At 47.7% G+C, this 24780-nt stretch overlaps 1 protein-coding gene across 2 annotated transcripts in view; it reads left to right on the top strand.

The window, feature by feature from the left end:
- The window catches only part of TTC29 (tetratricopeptide repeat domain 29), a 1075828-nt gene that overhangs the window by 722995 nt on the left and 328053 nt on the right, over positions 1 to 24780 (top strand). For both annotated transcript variants that reach the window (XM_085643268.1, XM_085643267.1), the window contains exon 8: positions 17913 to 18004. In XM_085643268.1, the coding sequence (XP_085499394.1) occupies positions 17913 to 18004 (92 nt within the window). The remainder of the gene's footprint in view (positions 1 to 17912; positions 18005 to 24780) is intronic.

Below are 24780 nucleotides of genomic sequence, written 5' to 3'. Positions count from 1 at the left end.
TGTAATTGGAAAATTAGCTTCTGTTCTTCCTGTGGTTCAGGTTCAACCACAAGAACTGGTTTGCTGTATAGGTCCCGGCATATCCTTGCGAAGTGACCCCTTTTGCTACACTTATGCAAGTAGCTCTTTTGGCTTGGCAATTGGAGCTATTGCCAGTGGCGGTTGGAGGCAAATCGCTTTGAGGGGGCACAAAAAATATACAAATAACAAATACACATAATACACATATATACATATGCACATAACACATACACAATAATATACTCATTAACATAAATATACACATTAAAATAATCCCTTACCTTACACTGCCGCTCGATGTTCTGCAGTATTTCCTCATTCAGCACGTCTTCTGAGTACAAAACCCATAGCCAATTCTCTCATTATGTTCTAAAGCATCTTGGTTCACTGGAGCGGGCTGGTTCCATGCACTGTAGGCCTATGTTGTGCCTGCTCTCCAACCAGCTGTCCATGACAGAGAGGTTGGAGAGGTTTGAATTGCGCATGTCGGTTTGGCCGTAGCAAGGTAGCCGGCTAAACCAACTTACACAATGCAAACTTCACTGCTGAAAATCATTGGCAGCAGTGACGCACTGGCCCTGCCCTCATGCTCAGTTTGCTGGCAGGAAGTCTCAAAAACAAAATGGTAATAAAATATTTTATGACCATTTCATTTTTGATGCCGCTTTCTGCCCAGCAGTGTGGGAGGTGCTTCTTCGCTCACAAGGAGGACCCATCGCTGGCTAGTGGCAATGGGGGAGGAGTTGACCTAACGGTTAGGGCGGTTGACCTCCAATCTGGGGAACTGGGTTCGAGTCTCAGCAATGACCTGAACATCCTGTGATTCTGGGCAAATCACTTAATCTCCCCGTGCCTAACAAAAATGAATGTTTGTCCTCATGTAACGTAACTGGTGCTATGTAAAGTTCCACTCTTTAAATGTGTCCTATGCTACCACACCTGTAACATTTAGGTTTGTCATTGCAGATAGACTGATTCTTGTACTTTGTTTTCTTGTTGTGATCTTTTTTTACCAACTACATGGGCTTCAGGACCCGCTTCAAACCATACTTTAATCTCCTTGATGCAGTCAGCTGTGTGTTCCACACTTATGGCTATATCTATAGCCTGTTTCAAATCCTGGTTGACTACTAGCAATGTTTCCTGTATGTTACGATTGTTCGTGCACTAACTAGCTGGTTTCATATGAATGAATCAGCTAGCATGCCAAATTCACATGTGTTGGATAGAGCTCTAAGGGCTGCTATGTACCTGTTAACGTTCTCAGATTTTCCTTGAGTTCTCACAAAGAACTTGTGTCTCTCCAGGATTACATTTATATTCTTCCCAAAATGCTGCTCCAAAAGGGTTACTGTTTGTGGTATACATCCACCTCCTCATCCCCTTCATCAACATCCTCTGCTTGTAATGCTTCAGAAATGTTATCATAGGTTTTCCTCCCCTTTACACCTAAATTGTGAAGTAGGATGTGTTGTTTCCACAATGATGTACATTTGTCACCCCGAGTTGCGATGAGGAAGGATTCAAATAGTCTCTTCCATTGCTTCCATGGAAGGTTTGGCTCTACCATCTCATTCAGAAAAAAGAGAGGTGTGACATACTTGCAGCAGCCATGCTTGAACAGCAGTGCAACCCTTGATGTGATAGGAACAGATGTGGGAACAGAAAATTGTATAAATGTTTTACTGACTTTTCCTTTTCCTGGTAAGCAATCAGAAGCAACCTGTGTCTAAAGGTAAAAGCACAACTTTCCAGAATACATTTCTCTAAATTTCATCCAGTATTTCTCACAGCTCTCTTTTTATGTTCAGTGAGGTGTGTTCCATATAGAATACCACTTGCAGGCTCAGCACTCTCTTCACAGTGCTCCACCTCTTTAACACAGAAGAAGTATGTTAGAAATGAAATTGTTTGTGCCCCTCTCAGATACAACTTCCTTGGGAAAACCCACTCGGGTAAAATTCCCCATCAGGGCCTTTGCCACTGTGGGTGCAGTATTAGTACTCAGAGGGATTGCCTCTGGGTACCTAGTGGCATGATCCACCAGAACCAGATGAACCTGTAGCCTGATGCAGTCGGGGGATCTATAGTCCCTACAATGTGGATGGCCAACCTCTCAAAGGGGGTGCTAATGACAGGCAAGGGATTAAAGTGGGCTTTAAGCCTCTGTCCTGTCTTCCAGCTGGCACACAAGTCTTACTGAGGAATTGGTGATCCTAGGCCAATAGAAGTGGGGGACAAGCCTTGCAAATGTCTTGTTTTAGCCTAGGTGTCCTTCCAGGAGAATATCATGAGCCATCCCTAATAGGAAGACTCTGTAGCATTTGGGGACCATGCGGGCCCATGATGCCCCAATGCGCAGGAGACTTAGGCTCACTGTACAAGATGATGTCCTCCCAAAGAATGTGGTGACTACACAAGGCGTCACCTGCTGCTTGGGCTTCAGCCTGTTGCCTCATGCCCACAAGGGTTGGACACTCCCTTTGTGCCCTACAGGCCTCCTCCTTGGTGGGTCCTTCTTCCACATGCCATCCAGCAAGCTCAAACAGGTCACCAAGGGAAGCAATGTTCTCCTCAGTGGACTCCCGGGCAGTCAACGCACGTGCCCCATCCATCCCACTGGAGGTATATTCAGTTGCTGGTTTACCATGCCCTCTGCCTTCCCCTTCTTGGTAGCTGGCTGGGCCATTGTTCCAGGCTCCAACCATCCTTGCAGTGACACAGATCCACTCAGGTAATTCCAACATCTCCACATCAGCCTTGAGCTCCACTTCTTTCCAGGTTGTGTGTTCCAGGTAATTACCTAACAGTTTACAGGCATGGCAGGGCTCAATGCAACTTTCAGAAGACCTGAAGCTCCCACACTCAAATGGAACAAGGACCACAGGATACCCTATCTGTTGTCAGCCACCACAACCTGGTGGAATGCATTAGGAATTACCTGCGCTGAGGAAACCAGCTGACTCCTTACCATAGTCATACTGGCTCCTGTACCCCTCAGAGCCTCCACACACTGCCTATTGATGATGACCCATTGCGAATAAGTGGGAGGTGGTGGTCTTTTTGTACATTTGGTATCTCCCTTGTAGTGTCAATACTCGTAGCACTCAATTCACTTGATGGGTTTGGACTGCTGACCTTTGGCAGGGTAAGTTTTCTTCTGGTGGCCAGATTGGGAATGTGAACCAGACCCTTTACCCTGTGAGTTGTTCTGGGGGCCTTTAAAGAACTCAGTTTTTTTATCTCCCCCCTCCTTCTTCTGGTGGGAAACCTGACCACCTTTTGGGGAGTCTGTCTCCAGATCTATTTTTGGACACTCTGGTTCTGGCCCAGAGGTCTGCCTCCTCAGCAAGCTTCCTGGAGTCCGTAAGCTTGCTATCACCCAGGTGTTGGTGCATCTCTGGAAAACAAGTATCGAGAATGTGCTTAGTAAAAAAACAAGTTGCAGCCAAAGTGTAAACACTCGATCTATTGAGCGTAGGAGCAATATAGGCAGAACGCTGATTTTATCACTTTAATTTTTGGTTTCTCCTCACATGCTCGACAGTTTCCTATACAGCGGAAAGCAGTGTGCATAAGCAAGGTACTGAGAACAGATTCCCAGTGGGAGCACAAGCTGTAGTAAGGTGACTCAGGCTGTGTCCCTCTCAGTAGGAGCTAATCAAACAACACGGGGCAAGATTGTTCTATAGGCACCTGAGTAGACGCAGATATCTCAGTGTAGTTGACACTTGTGAAGATTGTCTTGTAGATCACCTTGAGTGAATCACCTTGTTGCAGGAGTGTCGCTTTAACTGAAATATTAGTTGGGGGTGATGGTGCTGTTGTCCCCATATGGCGTTTAACACTCATCACCAGCGTTATGAAGTGAAGTCCATGAGACAAGTAACTATTGAAAGGAGTTTACTTGAGCAGAACATGCACCATCACATTTCCTAGAAAGTGTCCTGGGCCCTGCTGACAGGTTCCCCACCTCAGGTTGGTACATCTCAGCCCCCTCGGGGTCAGGCTCTCCATCCCTGTCTTCCTCCTCAGCCTTGCTTTCTCGGCGTGCCTCCCCCCAAGCCCTTAAGCTGGTTTGGAGTGCCCCCTTCTTTGCTCCTGGGGGACAGTACACCCCCTCCCGCTGGCAAAACTCCCTGAGTTGGGCCACAGTGTACGTTTCTAGATTTTCTAGTACAAACTCCATCTTGCCCACTCAGGTTAGAGGACAGGTTTTGTGCAGTAACAATGCAGGGGGGTACCTTTAATAATACCTCCTCCCACCACCAGAGTAAATTTGGAAAAAAACAAAAACCCACAATTAGGAAGGCCGCTGTGAGAAAACTCCCGGTGTAGGCCTATGGACTACCCACAGTTATTGTTGAGTATATGTAGGCACAGCTCTATCCCACCACTGAACACCAATTTATGTTGGAAACAGCCCACTCCCACTCCGCAGGGTGGTGGTGGACTCCCCGAACACACTGTGGTAGCTTGGCTCGAGTGGTCAGGAAACAGGCGCAGTGCTAAGCATACAATATACCCATACAAGAACCATGCGTGCATCCGTTCCAAAAACGACTCTACACCGTAAAAATTATGAAAATATTCTTTCTTTATCTTTTTCTCTTAGTTGCTGATTTGAAAAATAAATAGGTCAATCACAATATACAAGTTTCAATTAGTGCAGGTCAAATAAATATTGGCTGTTTGATGAAATAAATAGGGGTGATCATAAATAACAGGGCATAAATACAAGTGCAATATATACAGACAATTAAATACTTTGAGGCAATAAATACTGTACCAATAAATATTGTACACCAACAAGTCCTGTGGACCTATAAATATAGTGCAGCAATAAATAGGTAAAAATTCAATAAATACAGTACCCCCAATAAATAATTAAAAGTATACAGCAACACTCATGTAATCAGATGACACTTCAATTCTTAAGGGCTGATTTGGCCCAGGCACAGCTTGTAGGGTTGTGGAAGGCTTGAGGGGGGCTACTCCCTGGCTGGGACAAGGCTGAGGCCTAAACTGAGGTAGATCAAAGGGGGGAATACCAGTGCCCTGGCTTTCTCTCTCCACACAACCTCTCTAGGTTAGTCCCAGTTCACCCCAGGCACAGTCAGGTTGGTTTCAGCACCTCCCTAGCCCCTTAGAGTAGTCTCTCAGGTCTCCACAGGGCCTTAGGCGCCCTCTACTCCACTTACTGCCCTTTTTCTGATGTTCCGACGCCGCTGGAGTCGTGTCGACGCCGTGAGGCGGTTCCGGTTCGGTCTCGGCGGCCTCGGCACAATGTCAGTTCTTTGACGACGCCGGTAGGCGGTTCCGGTCCGATGTCGGTGGCCTCGGTTCGATCTCGACCTCCGATTCGACGGCGTCGGGCAGTCTCTTCACGATGTCGACTTCGGGCGGCTCCGGTCCGATGGCACTCTCGGCTCCGATGACGTCGGCCGGCCTGGCCTCGATGTCGACTTCCGGCGACTCCGGGGTGCGATCCTCACCCCCGACCTCCGGTGCTCCTCCACACAGGTTCCGGGCGACTCCGGAGTGCGATCCTCACTCCCGACCTCCGGTGCTCCTCTACCTCGGTCTCCGACGACTCCGGAGGGCGGACTTCACTCCTCCGATGACGCCGCTCGCTCGACCTCGGTTCACTCCCTCCTCGACCTCTGGTATTCCTCACGACCTCCGTCGGCGCCCTCTCACGACCTCAGGCGGCTCCGGGTACGACGTCTGCTACTTCAGTCAGCGCCGCTTCTCCACCTCGGGCTCCAGGTCTCAGGCTACTCGACGCCGGACTCCAGGGAAACCAGTTTCCAGGTCAGGATCTTGCTGCTTTCTTGGTTCTAAAGCCTGTTCCTGCTGTCCAGGTCCTTAGGATAAGTTTCTTCTGTCTTCTTCCCACACAGGGCTATAGGCTGGGATCCATCAGTAGGGACAAGTATCAAGGGTGGGTTTATGGACCCCACTCCAGGCACAAGTTTCCACCCCTGCTGCTTCACTCCTTCCTCCTTCACTGTTGTGCTCCTCTCTCTTCACCAGTCAGGTGCCAACTGCCAGCTCCAACTGCCAACTGCCTCTCTTATCCTCCCAACATTCTAAACGGTCTCCAACTGTCACAGAGTTCTGGAATCTCCTGGAATGTTCTGGAAGGTGCTGGTAGGTTCCAGTGGATGCTGGTGATGTCACAGGTGGCCACCATTTTGTGCTCCAGGCCCTCAGACAGAAGTTTCAGGGGTAGCTAAAATGGCTCCCTGAATCTGTAGCAACACGAAAAAGTCTGGTGGTTCCCAAAAAGGAAAAATTCAAACAGGGTTTGAGGCAAAAGTGGGACAAAATAAATAATGATGAGGAGGGACCACCCAAAGGGCTGACAGGTCTAACACGCGTCCCCCCCAGCTGAAAGTGGGGAGAGCTACCCAACCCCTTGGGAGTTCTCATCACTAAGGCGGAAATACCTTGAGAGACCGTCTGCATTGGCGTGGTCCACTCCAGGCCGATGTTCCACCTGAAAGTCCATCCCCTGTAGGGAAATAGACCACCTCAACCACTTGGGATTCTCCCCCTTCATTTGCATCAGCCAACGAAGGGGTCGGTGGTCGGTCTGAACTAGGAAGTGCGAGCCAAACAGGTATGGCCGCAACTTCTTCAGAGCCCATACCACTGCAAAGGCTTCACGCTCTATTGCACTCCACTTCTGTTCCCTGGGAAGTAGTCTCCTGGATAGGAAGACCACGGGTTGATCCAGACCCTCTTCGTTGAGTTGCGATAACACTGCCCCAATGCCATGTTCTGATGCATCTGTCTGGACAATGAACTTCTTGGAAAAGTCTGGGGCCCTTAAGACCGGGGCCTCGCACATGGCTTTCTTCAATTTCTCAAAGGCTTGCTGACAAGCCTCCGTCCAGACTACCCGTCGAGGTTGTTTCTTGGACGTGAGCTCCGTGAGAGGGGCTACGATGGTACCGTACCCCTTCACGAAGCGGCGATAGTATCCCGTGAGGCCCAAAAATGCTCGGACCTCAGTCTGTGTCTTGGGGGGTTCCCAGGCCATGATGGCCTCGATCTTCGCCTGGAGGGGTTGCACCGTTCCCCTACCCACCAAGTGTCCAAGGTACACTACCGACCCCTGCCCGATCTGGCACTTGCTGGCCTTGATCGTCAATCCAGCTTGTCTCAGGGCCTGGAGAACAGCTTGCAGGTGACGCAAGTGATCCTCCCAGCTGTTACTGAAGACGGCTATGTCATCCAGATAAGCAGCAGAGAAACTCTCCATTCCGGTGAGGATCTGGTTTACCAGGCGCTGGAACGTGGCAGGTGCGTTCTTGAGCCCAAAGGGCATCACACAGAACTGGTAGTGGCCATTGGGCGTGGAGAAGGCTGACCTTTCCCTTGCTCCATCAGTCAAAGAGATCTGCCAGTACCCCGAAGTAAGGTCAAAGGTACTTAGATATTGGGCAGCTCCCAGCCGGTCAATCAATTCATCCGCCCTAGGGATCGGATGAGCATCAGTTTTTGTCACTGAATTCAGTCCCCGGTAGTCCACACAGAACCTCAGTTCTGGTTGGGCACCCGGTGGTGCAGCTTTTGGTACTAACACCACCGGACTGGACCAGGGGCTGCTAGAAGGTTCAATCACTCCTAGCTCCAGCATCTTAGTGACCTCACTATGAATGCTGACCTTCACCTTGTCTGACATCCGGTAGATCTTGGACTTCACAGGTGGGCTGTCTCCTGTGTCCACGTCATGGACGCACAGGTGAGTCCTACCCGGGACAAGGGAGAACAATGAAGAGTACTGCCCCAGGACCTGGCGACAGTCCTCCTGCTGTTCAGGAGTTAGAGATGGGGAGAGAATCACTCCCTCCACCGACCCATCCTTTTCTTGAGACGCAAACAGATCAGGGAGAGGCTCGCTTTCCACGTCCTCTCCTCCGTCAGTCACCATCATCAAGATGACTTCGGGCCTCTCGTGGTGGGGTTTGAGGCGGTTGGCATGCAGCACCCGCAGGGGCTGACGAGGGGTCTTCAGGTCCACCAAGTAGGTAGCCTTACCCTTCTTCTCCAACACCTCAAAGGGTCCTGACCAGCGATCCTGGAGGGCACTAAGCTCTCCGGGTTCGATCACCCACACCTTCTGGCCAGGCTCCAACTCCACCGGGTGAGCATTGTGGTCATACCACGCCTTCATTACTGCTTGGCTGGCTTCCAAGTTGTCAGAAGCTTGCTTCCACAACTTAGCCATTTGGCTCCGGAAGGCCAGCATGTAGCTCACCACATCCTGGGGAAGCTTTCTGGGAGTTCTTTCCCATCCGTCTCTCACCAGGTTGAGAGGTCCACGTACAGGGTGCCCATACAGAAGCTCGAAGGGGCTGAAGCCCACTCCCTTCTGTGGCACTTCCCTGTAGGAAAAAAGTAAACAGGGTAAGAGGACGTCCCATTTCCTCCGCAGGCTTTCAGGCAGACTTCTGATCATGCCTTTCAAGGTTTTATTAAACCTCTCCACCAGACCATTGGTCTGGGGGTGGTAAGGAGTCGTGAACCGGTAGGTCACTCCACACTCCTTCCACATTGCCCGCATATATGCTGACATGAAGTTGGTCCCCCTGTCGGACACAACTTCCTTGGGAAAACCCACTCGGGTAAAGATTCCCATCAGGGCCCTAGCCACAACAGGTGCTGTTATGGTCCTCAGAGGTATTGCCTCTGGGTACCGTGTGGCATGATCCACCAGAACCAGGATAAACCTGTGACCAGCTGTAGTTGGTGGATCTAATGGACCCACAATGTCGATGCCCACCCTTTCAAAGGGGGTGCTAACGACAGGAAGTGGTTCCAGGGGAGCTTTCAGCTTCACCCCTGTTTTCCCACTGGCTTGGCAAGACACACATGTCCGGCAGTAGGTATCGGACGTCACTTTCATCTGAGGCCAATAAAAGTGTGGGACAAGACGGGCGAAGGTCTTGTCTTGCCCCAGGTGTCCTGCCAATGGTATCTCGTGAGCCAACTCCAAAAGGAAGGCTCGATAACGTTGAGGAACTACCAAGGCTCGTGACGATCCATGTAGGGGTGCCTTGGGTTCACTGTACAGGAGGCCATCCTCCCAGTAAACACTGTAGTTCCCTGCTGCCTGGGCTTCGGCCTGTCGCCTCAGCCCCTCAAGGGTAGGGCACTCCCTCTGGGCCTGGCAGAATTCCTCCCTGGACGGGCCTCCCTCCACGTGCCACTCGGCCGGGATGGGTAAGTCCTCCAGGTTGGTAACGTCCCCCTCCGCAGACTCCTGGTCCACCACCTCCGGTGGCCTATCCGTCCTACGGGGTGGAGACGCCGAGGCAGGCTCCTCCTGTCCTCGGTTCTTCCCTTGACTGGCAGCTGGCTGGGCCTTTGTTCCAGGCTCCAGCCGGAATGAACTCCCTCTTCGGGTAGTCGCGGACCTTGTGCTAACACAGGCCCAGTCAGGTGTACCCAGCATCTCGGTGTGAGTCCGGTATTCCACCTCCTTCCAAGCGTTGTGCTCCATGTCATTGCCCAGCAGACAATCGACTGGCACGGCAGGGCTTACGGCAACTCGAAGTGAACCTGCAACCCCCCCCCATTCAAAGGGAACCTCGGCCACGGGATAGTGACCTGTTCTGCCGTCAGCCATCGCGGCTGGGTGGAGTACATCGGGAATTACCTGCTCTGGAGACACCAGCTGGCTACGCACCATAGTCATACTGGCTCCTGTGTCTCTCAGAGCCTCCCCTCTTTGGCCGTTGATGGTGATCCACTGCCCATACTTTGCGGTATTTGCGGGCACCTGGATCTTAGGAACCATCTCCCGTTCTCCCAGGGACACTAGAGTGACACCCGCCCACTCCCTTCCCTTAGTTAAGGGCATCTCCTCCCCGAGCACTACACTAGCTACTCCGGGGGGCTTTCCTCCAGTGGGAGGGGGTGATCGTTTCTGGCACTTCGGATCTCCTTTATAGTGTCCAACGCCACCGCACTCGTAGCAATGGACAACCCTTGGCTGCTGACTCTGGCCAGGATTAGGGTTTCTGGGTGGGTTAGCCTTAGAGGTGAATCCTGTTCCCTTCCCTTGGAAGTTATTTTGGGGGCCTTTGGAGAACTCCTTTTTCTTTTCCCCTCCCTCTTTCTTCTGGGGGGCGCCCTGTCCGGCCTTTTGAGTATCCCCTCCAGTCCCCCTTGTGGACACCCGGGTACTAGCCCAAATGTCCGCCTCCTCAGCAAGCTTCCGGGGACTGGTCAGCTTGCTATCCACCAGGTGTTGCCGCAGTTCAGGGAAACATTTCTCGAGTAGGTGTTCCTTCAGTACTAGGTCAAACAGCTCCTCGTAGTTCCTTACTTCACTGCCCTGAATCCAACCTTCCAGTGCCTTCTTTGCATAGTCCAGGAAGTCCACCCAATTCTGTGTGCCCAGTTTGTGACTACCCCTGAACTTCTGTCTGTACTTTTCAGGTGTTAGTCCAAACTTTCTGATGAGCGCCAGTTTCATGGTGGGGTAGTGGGTCTGCTCATCCTCTTCGAGGGCCAATAAAGCATCCCTACCAGCTGGAGGCATGTACCTATACAATCCTCCTCCCCAATACTTCACTGGAACCCCATGGGCCCTCAACGAGACCTCATAGGCTGCTAGCCACTTGGCGATGTCGTCACCCGCCCCATAGCTAGCTACTATGTCCTTTGGCAGGTAAGGTTTGGATTCCCTGGTGATTTCTTGGTCTTTGCTGCCACCATTAGGAACAGTTGGTGCCCCAATTCTTAAGATCTGAAGCTCTATCTCTTTCAGTCTTATCTCATGAGCCATCTTCTGTTTCTCCGTCTCATGAGCCATCCTCTGTTCCTCCTTCTCCTTCTCCAGCTTTGCTAAATCCCATGTGAGCTGTCTTTTCTCTCTCCGATCTGCTAACTCCACGCTGGATAAGCCCCCGCTAGAGACAGTGCTGCCCTTCCTAGAAAGTGTCCTGGGCCCTGCTGACAGGTTCCCCACCTCAGGTTGGTACATCTCAGCCCCCTCGGGGTCAGGCTCTCCATCCCTGTCTTCCTCCTCAGCCTTGCTTTCTCGGCGTGCCTCCCCCCAAGCCCTTAAGCTGGTTTGGAGTGCCCCCTTCTTTGCTCCTGGGGGACAGTACACCCCCTCCCGCTGGCAAAACTCCCTGAGTTGGGCCACAGTGTACGTTTCTAGATTTTCTAGTACAAACTCCATCTTGCCCACTCATGTTAGAGGACAGGTTTTGTGCAGTAACAATGCAGGGGGGTACCTTTAATAATACCTCCTCCCACCACCAGAGTAAATTTGGAAAAAAACAAAAACCCACAATTAGGAAGGCCGCTGTGAGAAAACTCCCGGTGTAGGCCTATGGACTACCCACAGTTATTGTTGAGTATATGTAGGCACAGCTCTATCCCACCACTGAACACCAATTTATGTTGGAAACAGCCCACTCCCACTCCGCAGGGTGGTGGTGGACTCCCCGAACACACTGTGGTAGCTTGGCTCGAGTGGTCAGGAAACAGGCGCAGTGCTAAGCATACAATATACCCATACAAGAACCATGCGTGCATCCGTTCCAAAAACGACTCTACACCGTAAAAATTAGGAAAATATTCTTTCTTTATCTTTTTCTCTTAGTTGCTGATTTGAAAAATAAATAGGTCAATCACAATATACAAGTTTCAATTAGTGCAGGTCAAATAAATATTGGCTGTTTGATGAAATAAATAGGGGTGATCATAAATAACAGGGCATAAATACAAGTGCAATATATACAGACAATTAAATACTTTGAGGCAATAAATACTGTACCAATAAATATTGTACACCAACAAGTCCTGTGGACCTATAAATATAGTGCAGCAATAAATAGGTAAAAATTCAATAAATACAGTACCCCCAATAAATAATTAAAAGTATACAGCAACACTCATGTAATCAGATGACACTTCAATTCTTAAGGGCTGATTTGGCCCAGGCACAGCTTGTAGGGTTGTGGAAGGCTTGAGGGGGGCTACTCCCTGGCTGGGACAAGGCTGAGGCCTAAACTGAGGTAGATCAAAGGGGGGAATACCAGTGCCCTGGCTTTCTCTCTCCACACAACCTCTCTAGGTTAGTCCCAGTTCACCCCAGGCACAGTCAGGTTGGTTTCAGCACCTCCCTAGCCCCTTAGAGTAGTCTCTCAGGTCTCCACAGGGCCTTAGGCGCCCTCTACTCCACTTACTGCCCTTTTTCTGATGTTCCGACGCCGCTGGAGTCGTGTCGACGCCGTGAGGCGGTTCCGGTTCGGTCTCGGCGGCCTCGGCACAATGTCAGTTCTTTGACGACGCCGGTAGGCGGTTCCGGTCCGATGTCGGTGGCCTCGGTTCGATCTCGACCTCCGATTCGACGGCGTTGGGCAGTCTCTTCACGATGTCGACTTCGGGCGGCTCCGGTCCGATGGCGCTCTCGGCTCCGATGACGTCGGCCGGCCTGGCCTCGATGTCGACTTCCGGCGACTCCGGGGTGCGATCCTCACCCCCGACCTCCGGTGCTCCTCCACACAGGTTCCGGGCGACTCCGGAGTGCGATCCTCACTCCCGACCTCCGATGCTCCTCTACCTCGGTCTCCGACGACTCCGGAGGGCGGACTTCACTCCTCCGATGACGCCGCTCGCTCGACCTCGGTTCACTCCCTCCTCGACCTCTGGTATTCCTCACGACCTCCGTCGGCGCCCTCTCACGACCTCAGGCGGCTCCGGGTACGACGTCTGCTACTTCAGTCAGCGCCGCTTCTCCACCTCGGGCTCCAGGTCTCAGGCTACTCGACGCCGGACTCCAGGGAAACCAGTTTCCAGGTCAGGATCTTGCTGCTTTCTTGGTTCTAAGGCCTGTTCCTGCTGTCCAGGTCCTTAGGATAAGTTTCTTCTGTCTTCTTCCCACACAGGGCTATAGGCTGGGATCCATCAGTAGGGACAAGTATCAAGGGTGGGTTTATGGACCCCACTCCAGGCACAAGTTTCCACCCCTGCTGCTTCACTCCTTCCTCCTTCACTGTTGTGCTCCTCTCTCTTCACCAGTCAGGTGCCAACTGCCAGCTCCAACTGCCAACTGCCTCTCTTATCCTCCCAACATTCTAAACGGTCTCCAACTGTCACAGAGTTCTGGAATCTCCTGGAATGTTCTGGAAGGTGCTGGTAGGTTCCAGTGGATGCTGGTGATGTCACAGGTGGCCACCATTTTGTGCTCCAGGCCCTCAGACAGAAGTTTCAGGGGTAGCTAAAATGGCTCCCTGAATCTGTAGCAACACGAAAAAGTCTGGTGGTTCCCAAAAAGGAAAAATTCAAACAGGGTTTGAGGCAAAAGTGGGACAAAATAAATAATGATGAGGAGGGACCACCCAAAGGGCTGACAGGTCTAACACGCAGCTTTCAGAGTCTGCAATGGAATCTTAAGGATGGCAGTTGATAAAAAGGAATGTTCCAAGGAAAGTAGAAGGGAGGGGAGAATAGGAAGGGAAATACCATCAGATGGTTACAACAACTAGTTTTAACCACTTTGTAATTACTGATTTTTTTAAAGAATGATTGTGCACTTCACATACCGTAGTTATTTTATGCAAAAGAATAGTTTACCAAGATAGGTAAACCAGAACTCTTTGAGAACCCTACTGGTATTAGTACATCTATCAAAGAGATTGTTAAAAATCTCGTTTGGTTCAAAGAAATTCTGCCAGAGAGCAGTTGGAGCTGTCAAAGAAAATGGTGAGAGAGTGCCTCTCACTACCGTCCACTACCAAGATGGATCCCTATGTGAAATTCCTATATAATGCACAGCAAAGGTTTTACTCCAAATTGTCTAGATTTAATATTGCACGATATCTGGTGTGATATCAGAAGCGTGCATCTAGGGCATTAGATCTTGCTTTCTGTCTGTGTGATTCAATATCTGTGCATTCAACTGCATTTTATTCTCTTTTGATGATGCTCAATCTAAAGCAATACAGAGTTGCACTTTTTTAGGTCTCGACTGAGCCAGCGCATGCGCTGACCTGGCCGAGACATTTAGTAGCTGCTTTTGTAAGTGCTACCAAAGCAGCCACCAGCTTACTGTCAAGCGTACAAGCACGCGCGCTGCTGCGCGCACATCCCTAGCGTGCTTTAGCGTGTCATCGCGTTCGCGATCACTGTCGCTTTCAGATGATCGCGGTGACATTTTCGCTTTCACGGCCGTGCGGCGTTACTTTTACTGCCGCACGGCCAATGCTTGTTTTTTTAGCAGTAGGCCTTGACATGCTTCCACTTTAATAATGGGAGCCGTGCACCTTTTTGTTCTGCATATGTCACGTCAAGGGATGCAACTTACAGCACTGCTTTAACTTCAATAATAGTGGCAACGCCTTTCTTTGATTCTGCACAGCTCGCGTCAGGAGATGCCGCTTATAGCAGCAGGACGACAGCTACACACTTCCTCCTTAGCATGCGCTGCTTAGTGAGAGTGCCTGGATTAAAACAATCTATGTTTTATTTTTGCCAGTGCGCCATGCCGCACTTAATTTTTAATAACGGCATCCACGCACCTTTCTTTGGTTCTGCACAGCTCTCGTCAGAAGATGCCCCTTATAGCAGCAGCCACAAATGTGGAGCCAGAACTCCCGATAAGCACCAGCCGGAAATCTTATCCACTTCCACCCAATAGCAACAACCGGTATCTCTCGACAGCTACACGCTTCCTCCTTAGCGTGTACTGCTCAGTAAGAGTGCCTGGATTAAACCAATCTGTTTTATTTGTACATCGCGGCACACCGTGCTTCATCTTTAACATGACGGCAGGGCTTTTGGTCTCATTAGCGTGGCGCGCCCAACTCAACCTTTATTTAAATAAAATGGAATTTTTGGCAGCATGCAATGCTGCGCTTTAACTTTATTATCGCCACGCACCTTGCTTTTGTTCTGTGTGGCTTGGTTTACAAGATGCCGCTTATAACACCGCTTTAACTTTAATAATACTGGCAGCGCACCTTTCTCTAGTTCTGCCTGGCTCGCGTCAGCAGCAGCCACAAATGTGGAGCCAGCACTCCCGCTGAGCACCATCTGGAAATCCTATCTGCTCCCACAAAACACCAACAGTTGGCATCTCAGCCAAAACAGTATACAGTGGGAATATCAATACCGTCTCCGCTCTCTCCACTACCCTATCCATCACTTTCTGTCACCCACCTCCATATCTCATTTAATAAAACAAAACAAAAATGTTAAAGGCCCAACAGCAGCAGATTGCTGCTGGACCACTCTGCTGTACAAACAAGCATTGGCATAGCCAATAGGTCTCGTCTTTGGGATCTTATAAGTGCTTAGCCATGCAACAGTTGATGTTGTTGCACAAAGGATATTGTGCTGCATAACTAAATACTTATAAGGTCCCAAAAGCGAGACCTATTGGCTATACCAATGCTTGTTATCTTCAGTTACTCCCCACTGAACTCATCCATTTATAGTATTTAAATTCATACAGGCAGCATTAAGGCTTAGAAATCTGTTGGGGTCAAAACTAGACATTTGGTTTTCATGGATTGATATCGGAATGATATACATTATGAAGCCATTTTTAAATGTTGTTATTTATTATCTATATATCTATTGGAACTTATTTTAATTACTTGGGTGACTTTTAGTCAAATAAAGAATGTTCTGTCTGCCTTAGTAGTTTCATACAGCAAGCAAATAGAGACCATAGTTGATGTAGAATCTTCCAATTCCCAGATTTCTGGCTATTTCACATCTGCCTGTCACTCTAATCTCTTCCCTGACGTTATTCTTCTTGCCCATCACCTGTATTCGGTATGGTCAGTCATTATATTTACTTCTGTGCCCTTGGATGTTTTGCCATTCTTGAGTGAGTGCTATTCGGGCTTTCTTCTTAACTCTTTCAGTGCATCTACTCTAGATTTTGAGCTGGTGACCTTGCATGCTACTTTTCATTATGGTGTTCCTAAAACCTCTATTTTGGCTCCTCCTTCTTTATATAAACGTCAACACCTTCAAAACGTCTTACTTTTATGGTACTTTCCTTATACCAGATCTTTATTTTTAACTTGTCTGCAAGATTTCTAAAATATTTGATCAACACTTAATACTAGATGGACACTCAATTAATTAATTTACCTAAATTCTATTAAAATGGCCTTTCATCTTTATGCTTGTCTTTCTTCCCTTGTATATTCACTCCAAACTTTCTTTTCCTTTCTTTACTGACTCCTCATATTTGTGCTATTTGTAATCATTTCCTCACTTTCTCAGATCTTATATCCTCGATTTCACATGTCTATGATACAAAACAGCAACTGTACAGAATGAAATTGCTTTGCCAGTTCCTTGCATTTCATACTGCCTTAGCCAAAACCCTTACCCATGTCTCTTGTTGACTCGACTCTTGTTCAGCTGTTCTTATTGGTCTACAACATAGCTATTAAGACATTCTTCATTCTATCTTTTAGTGTCCTATTCTCCTTCTCTTCAAACTTCCACTTGACAACTCACATCTCTCCCATTTGTATCGCTCATCAGTAACTGCCATTCTACTCCAGGCTTCGGTTTTAGTTCCTGCGTCTGAACATTCGCGTATTCACAGTCTTGCTCCTCTTATTCATATTGATCACTTGTCACATCCCACCTGGAATCCCATGTTGGGCAACACAGCTCCCATCTTTCTTGGTCCCAATCTCCGTTTCTGCCTGTGGTCCTCATTCGGGGGGCCCTATAATACTGATTTGAGTGGAAGGCCGAGTCTCCGCCTGAATGAGTATTACAAGTATTGCGGTTCTGCCACGTTTGATATTACTGCACATAGTTTTCCAAGGTCAGATTTGGAAGGGTGGAAAATGTCCTTGGAAAACAGTCTGGGTTCTCAAATTACCAGTGGAAATTAGTCGTTTACCAAGTAAATCCCCATTCCATAGGGGAATTATTATATTACCCTGTTTATTTCTCACACCAGAATTTCTGATCCAGTTATGATGAGAGATCTCATTGCAAAACTGCTGCAACAGGAGTTTTGTCTTACTCAAAATATTTCTTTCATCACCAGTGGTGGCTGCCCCAATACTGAAGTGGGAGGAGGGACAGGGGAAAAATAATTTTAAAAACGTATCTGAGTACGGAGCCGCCTCGGTCCTCTTCTCCGGCTCTCCTCGTGTCCCAGCATGCACTGGGGCACAGGCTTCCCACCCATTCCTGGCACTGCTCTAATGCTATGAGCGCAGCGCGAGGTTTGGTCTGAGTGGTGTGGTCTGGCGCTCAGACAGTGCCTAGGCACCTATGACATTCTCCAACCCAGCTGTGCAACACAGCTGAGTTGGACAAACCTAAGTGTGCATGTCTGTTTGGCCAGCGTAAGACAGCCGGCCAGACATGCGCACTTAAAGAGCGCCTATCACTCCTCCCTGCTCTGACCGGCCGCGACCCTCCCTACACTTCTGGCATTGGCTCAATCGGTCATCGGTCATTTTATTTTCCGCTAGACCATTGACAGACGGACCAGTGGGGCGATGCGCCTCCACCATTAGGGAGGAGCCGCTCCTGTATATGATGTTTAAGTTTTAAAATGCTTGTATCTGTCTGTGTTTTACTCAAGTTTATCTCTCTTCACTCTTTGTGATAAGATCATTGCTGCTGCTGCTTTCCTTCAAGTCCTTTCTAATTTCATATGTAGTGATTTGATGTAATTGTTGGAACACGTTCTATATATAAAACGAAAATGTTTTGAAAAATTGAGACGATGGCAAAATAAAATATCGCTTTCGAAAATGTACATACATTCCCTTCAGTAATAAAATATGACTATCGTAAAGTAGGAAAAATCAAAGTATAAATGAGAGCTGAGAATGTGCTGCCAATCTCATTGAATGTTTTGTGATCCGCAGACGCTGAACACCTATATGAAAATTGTGGAAGAACTGAATGATATTGTTGGCCTAGGACAGGCATACGAGGCCATTGCAAAATCCTTGCAGAGGTAGGTTAACACACCCTTGTCTTGCTGTCGCAGCTGCTCCATCCATCTGTGAAGGATTTCAATTGTTTGTGGTCTGTCGCTTCCTATTTTGTAGCTGCTTTAATTTTGTGCGTTGCCCTTTACGAGTGACCCTTTCATTGTGAGTTATTTTGAGCTGCTGAGGGCTTGAAAAGGGCAGTTTTAGAGCAGTTTTCTTTTATGCTCCTGTATCACGGTCACTGTATGTTGACATTTGTAGAGTGTATAAAAAGATCTATTTAAAGCCCAGACCAGCAATAAATAACGCCACAAACCATACTCTTTAGGTAGGAAGCTGCACGTATCAAAATCCATGCAAATAAATAAAGACCAAACCACTTTTATTTAATGTTGTATCAGACAAACAAATGTCTCGCTGCATTTTTTTAAAAAAGCCGACAACTATTTCTAAAATGAGTAATTAACCGTAGGTCAATTTTTTAAGCAAAAACCATACTATGGTTCAAGATGTATTTATATGAAGATTGGTGGTGGTGTATAGTATAAATTAAGCACTCTCACCCTCTTCTAAATTAAATTAATGTTGTCTGTTTGATAGAAACAAACGCCTCAGTGATTTTCATATTCAGGTTGTCAAATGAGACATTATACATTCTTTGCTCTAAAAAATGCTATGGAGTAAAAACGTTGATGTCAATGCATGAAATTCTAGAACATTCTCTCAGATCTTTCATTCTTACACCGAATTCATTTATCTAAATAATTTGAAGGCAAGCCCTGAAACCTGGGGCGCGACCACCAAGCCCCTCAGAGGCAACCTCTGCTCTGGTCTGTTTGATTTCTCCACTCTGAGTAAATGATTAAGTTTTCATGCATTGGTTCAACCCAAATCTGTGTTCGCTCGACCGCATCCTCTATTGATTACTTCTACTGCAAACAGTAGGCCAAGTGCGATATCCATAATTGGACAGTTGTCAAGGGATGAGGGTGTTAACCGGCCCCTTTTCCCACTGGAAAACTGGAGCCACCTAGATGCACAAATATTCTGCACTGTTTCACTTTCATTCTCCGGACCAAATAGTTATGTGTCTCAGAATATGTGTTTTAACTCTCCAAGGACTGGTTGAATGGATTTAACGATTGTGCCATATAATGTTCTCTTCAGGTTGCACCTGTGCACTGCACACAGAAAACGGTGGCAACTGGAATTAATGTTTGTTTAACATTATAACCTTGCTTTATATCTCCTGTCAATCATGCGCCCTGTAGCATCTGACCTGTTTTCTTTAAAACTAAAAATGTGTCTGGAAAGAGGGCCTGAGATGCCCGATTTAGAGTTCGAAGGTCATGTAAAGTCCACCAATTTCTAGAAAAAGGGTTAGATTAGGGAGAGAGTCCACAGGCTGAGTTTTCTTCAGCACAAGGATTATATAATGGAATAAATTCCATCAGTGAATTATCCTGCACATTTAGCTCTTCTTTCAAAATTCAAAGGATTTTCAGTTACCTCGCCATTCGAAATCTGGCACTAATTCCTTATGTCCCATGGTTCAAAGTTTATATTTTATTCTCTTATTTATAAGACCCTAATAGTGTTTATAAATTGGTTGAGGCCGATTTCAGGATGGAGAGGGTATGGATCCCCGCTATATTCTTTTTCTTCAGCAGTGCATTGTGTGCCCTGTCAGAACTTTTCCACATATTGTTATGCTGTGAGGCAGAAATGGCATTTGAATATTGATATATTGGGAAGGACCCAACAACTGACACATCACATCTGTAGCTGGCAAGGTTAGAAGTTACTATTATTTGCTCTAAAAGATCTCAAACTATGTTTAATGCAACTGCCATGTCAATGCGGGACTCCCTTCGTAAGAGATCACCAAAATGTTCACATATTTACAGGAATCCTCTGATTGAAACAGGATTCACAGGAACCTGAGAGATAGCTGGTCTTTGATACAAAGGGTCAGTTTGTATAACCGACCCCTTTACATTCACACTGGGTCCTTTCATGAGAGGATATCCACATAACTAGTTTTTGTTTTTTGTAGAAAAAGTTAATTTTGTTTGCTAATAAATCTTAATCATCTTGTATGTTTAGTCTACTAAGGTGGCTTAAATTCATAAAGTTGGGGACCAGTTACATTCAGGAGATGGCCGCCGGCCGAGTAGCACAGAATTGTGTGGTGCACAAACTCTCCCTGATGGCTCTCTTGGACAACCTCATTTCACAGACGTGATTTGCATCTGTAAACCTCTAGATGAAAGTGTGTCAATAGATTTGCTTTTAATCTGAAGTTTGCTGAAGTCTGAGGTCGACAAAACTCAAAGGATGCCACTTGTCTGCTCTAGTGGCAAAGAGGTGCTAAAATGAAGGTAACAATCAGAGAGAGATTGCATCAGAATCCAGGTGAAAGATCATGGCATTTCAATGCTTGCAGAAATGTGGAATGGGTGCTTCACTACAAGCACCCATCAAATACTTTACCTAGATTATAAAGTCCCAAATAACAGTGTGCCTTTGCACGACTGTTACTGTCTATATGTCCCCGTTAATTTCAAGCCCCCACATCTTTGCTAGTGCAGGGATGTATTCCTTATGCTCAATGCTGTCAATATTACACATGATAATGCTATACAAACTTTGATTTTCATTGGTGACTTTCTTCACTCATTCATTGCAACGACCATGAAGGATTCATTAATCACCATTCTCCTTTGATGTAGTTACGTTTAAATGCTTCTGCAGGGGAACGCTACTCGTGCAGACCAATCTGATTACATATTGGCAGTTAGTCTGTTGTCAGAGAGCACTAACCTTGTACTTGAAATTCAACAGGAGTGATGCACTCTTACATCTCTTACCGCAACCGCTAATGACCACATAAGCAAGAATATGAGCACCAGTGGTAAACAAAAGGGAACCGCATCAAAGACAAAACAGAGACACTGGATTCCACCAATCTGATATGTCTCATTTGCTGGGCACTGAGGTCTGCGAGGTATAGTGGGTTGTCTAAAGTCAATAAGAGATATGTTAGTAACTGACCACCACCGTCCTACACTCTATTGTAACAGCGAATAGATACACACTAGTGATAGGTCTGGGTCACTAACTCTGCACTTTGGATGTGAATTTGCTAGTCCAGTATCTAAACACACAAGGGATGAGTATCTTAAATATGTGCTCCTCTACTTTCTCTGTTGGAATTTGATATCTACCTCAAGTGTTACAACTATGCAGTAATTTGGAAGATTGGCTACAATTTCTATTTGACTCCAGTGCCACTATAAACTATTTATAAACATTAATAGCCTGTAATTCCTAATCTGACAATGTGTATACATACATTATTGTAACTCTGAACATATTATGCATAATTAAAAGGCATAACATTTGCAGCATATTTTTCACTTAAGAATCCTTCCAGTTCTGTTACAGGATAACCGTGATAGCAGTAATCCTATAGCCTTAGAACAGTTTTTGTTAAACGCTCAGATAGCTCAAACTTTGTTTTCACAACCTGGTTACATTTTCAAAATACTTCTCTGTATTCCCAATACCCTTGAAAATACTCCAAGGGAAAGCAACAGTTCAGTACAAAGGACTTCGTACATCCCCATAGCAAGGTTCTGGGTTGCAGCAACATATCATCACAATTGTCTAGCAAATACGCCTTGGGACATGAACAAAATTATAACTAATAATCCAAGATGCGCACCTCATCTCCACAACTACATGGAAGTTGAGGGGCATCTGGGAAATGTGGTTCTTCGTTGGAGCAAACATTATGATCTGCTGTTTATTACTGAAACGTGGCTAGACGCCAATTCGGATCCTGATATCATCCAGGCTTTACCTGATGACTATCAGATGGTGCGCTTGGACAGACCGATAGGCAGAGGAGGCGGGATTGCGATCGCCTTTAAACAACAATGGCCTTGTAAACTAGAACTAGTTGACCTGGCGGGATGTGAAGCGGGTGTTTTCACCATAACAATTGATGGGAGCATGACTGTAAAGGGCCTGCTAATTTATCGCCCACCGGGACCTATGGCCAGTTTTAAAGGAAATCTCTTAGAGTGGGTCACAGAAACAGCGATTAGGAGGGACAAGTTTTTGCTGTTGGGAGATTTAAATATACACCTGCAAGACACACTAGATAAAGGGGCGGTGGAGTTCCGGGAAGAACTTCACACCCTACAGTTAGAGCTAAAAGGTCAGCTGCCAACACACAATCGTGGGCACCTGTTAGACCCAATACTCGCCAATTGGGAGGGTGCTTTAGTCGCTCCCCCAGTGCCCCTGCCCTGGACAGATCATTTTTTCGTTCCGTTCACTATTTACTTGTCCAAGCTTAAAGCTAGCGCTCCCACCCCTCTGAACTACCCTCGTCGTAGGTGGGCAAGATTCTCCTTGCGAGAGTTTAATAAGGCTCTTACCGTGGAAGGGCCCCCAGGAGGAAATGACGTGACAACGGCAAATAAATTGCTCATTGACCGTATCACAGCTGCTCTGGACCACACAGCCCCATTGGACTGGTCAACTAAAGATGTCCACAGACAAAGAACTGCTCCCTGGTTCAGCGAGGCGCTGCGCTGTGCCAAAAGGGACTGCAAACGAGCAGAAAGACAATGGAGAATGGCTTATGATGATCGGATGAAGGAGGCTTACCTCACAAAGAGACGATTCTATCATAATAAAATCCGGATAGAAAAAGCCACCTACTATGCAGATAAAATTCACGGGGCAGAAAACTCGGCTAGGGAATTGTTTAGCATATATAAATCCCTATCCACCCCAAAAACCGTTACTCGAGATGAAGATTACTCAGTAACAGCATGTAATCGTATTGCCAACTACTTCGGAGACAAAGTGTGTAAGATTTACTCTGCTTTTCCCGACACGCTACCCCTAGCGGAAGAACCTGCAGACTTACCAGGAGCTGAAGCCGATTTAGATCTGCTACTTCACTTCACCACTCCTCCATCGGAGGATCTCGTCAAAATCTGCAGATCCGTCAGATCTGGCTCCCCACGCGATCCTGCTTCCCCAAAAAGGTTGAGTGACAGCCTAGAGACACTAGAACCCTACATCAGGCATCCGCTAGATGTCTCCTTCTGTTCCAGTTCTATACCTGAGGACTGGAAACAGGCTGTGGTGCTTCCCCTCCGTAAGAAGCCTAATATTGGCTTCGACAAGCTGGATAACTTACGCCCCATCTCTCTCCTGCCTTATTTTTCGAAGGTAGCAGAGAAGGTGGTAAATAAGCAGCTAATGAAATATGTGGAGGACAGTAACCTCCTTCATTCGACTCAATTCGGGTTTCGGCCACGCCATTCCACGGAGTCCCCCCTTCTTAGGGCTTCCGAAACCCTCAGGCAGGGCGCCGACGAGGGTCAAACCATGGCTCTCATCCTTTTAGATCTTAGCGCGGCGTTCGACACTGTGGCACATTCCATCTTGCTACAGTGTCTGAGCAAAGGTGGGGTGAGAGGGGCAGCGTTGAAATGGATTTATTCATTTCTTGTAGGCCGAGGCTTCCAAGTGAGGCAGGGTGACTATTACTCTGAGCGAATCGCTCTGGACCAGGGGGTGCCGCAGGGCTCGTCCCTGAGCCCAACACTTTTTAATCTCTATGTAGCCCCGATTGCCTCCTTGGTAGAGAGCTACGGCCTCCGAATGGTATCTTATGCCGACGACACGCAGCTGGTGATCTCCCTGTCGCGCGCACCCGATCTTTCGGCGGACACCTTCAGAGCTTGTATGCAAAATCTAGCTGCCTGGATGTCCGCAAATTGCCTTAAGCTTAACGGAAATAAGACCGAGGTGCTTGTCGTAGGGGGAGACCGATCGGCGTGGACGCCGGCATGGTGGCCTCCATGCCTAGGTTCAACACCAATCCCGTGCCTGAAAGCGAAGAACTTGGGCATCTGGTTCGATTCCGACCTGACCTTCGGCCCTCAGATCAACCGGGTGGTCGGATCATGCTTTGGGACCCTCAAAAGTCTCAGGAAGTCACTGAAGTTTCTACCGGTAAAGGCCCGTCAAACCCTTGTGCATGCATTAGTCACCTCAATGATGGATTATGGCAACCTCCTCTATCTAGGGACTCTGAAGAAGAATTTGAGCCGTTTACAGGTCCTACAGAATGCCGCTGCCAGGCTAGTACTTAGACTACCCAGAAGAGCCGCATCTTCGGTGGCCCTTCGGTCCTTGCACTGGCTCCCGATCAGAAGTAGGGTTGATTTCAAAGCACTCTGCATGTGCCATCGGATCATCAACGGGAGGTCTCCTCTCCCTTTGAAAGGACTGCTGACGCCTTATGAACCGTCCCGCTGCCTTAGATCTTCTGGCTCAGGACGCCTTGTTGTCCCCAAGGTATCTAGAGCACGGATGGGCGGAAGATCCTTTAGGTACCTTGCAGCCGTCAGATGGAACACATTACCCTTAATACTACGCCTTGAACCATCTGAACTAATCTTTAGAGCCAAGCTTAAAACTGCACTATTCGAACAGTAAAGTATCCACTTCCGTAGGTTCCAGTTAGCAGTCGCTCCTTAGCGCGGGGACACGACGTTGTGCGTCACCAAGCGCTTTACAAAACTCCCTAAATAGAAATAGAGCCCTATTGCATGGTGCATGCTCCATGCATGTAAATCCTCTCTCCAGACAGTGTCAATACAGTGCACCGGCCACCAGCCTCTCTTTCTCTGAGATGAATTCAATGCGAGCCGGTTTGGAGCATCTCTACCCCACGCTTGATGAGTCTTGGGTTGTAAGCCATAGCTCC

This window comes from Triturus cristatus, chromosome 2_2 (genome assembly GCF_964204655.1).
Source record: "Triturus cristatus chromosome 2_2, aTriCri1.1, whole genome shotgun sequence".
NCBI lineage: Eukaryota > Metazoa > Chordata > Amphibia > Caudata > Salamandridae > Triturus > Triturus cristatus.
Note: the sequence above shows the minus strand (reverse complement) of the source record. Positions and strands in the feature narration are given on the sequence as shown.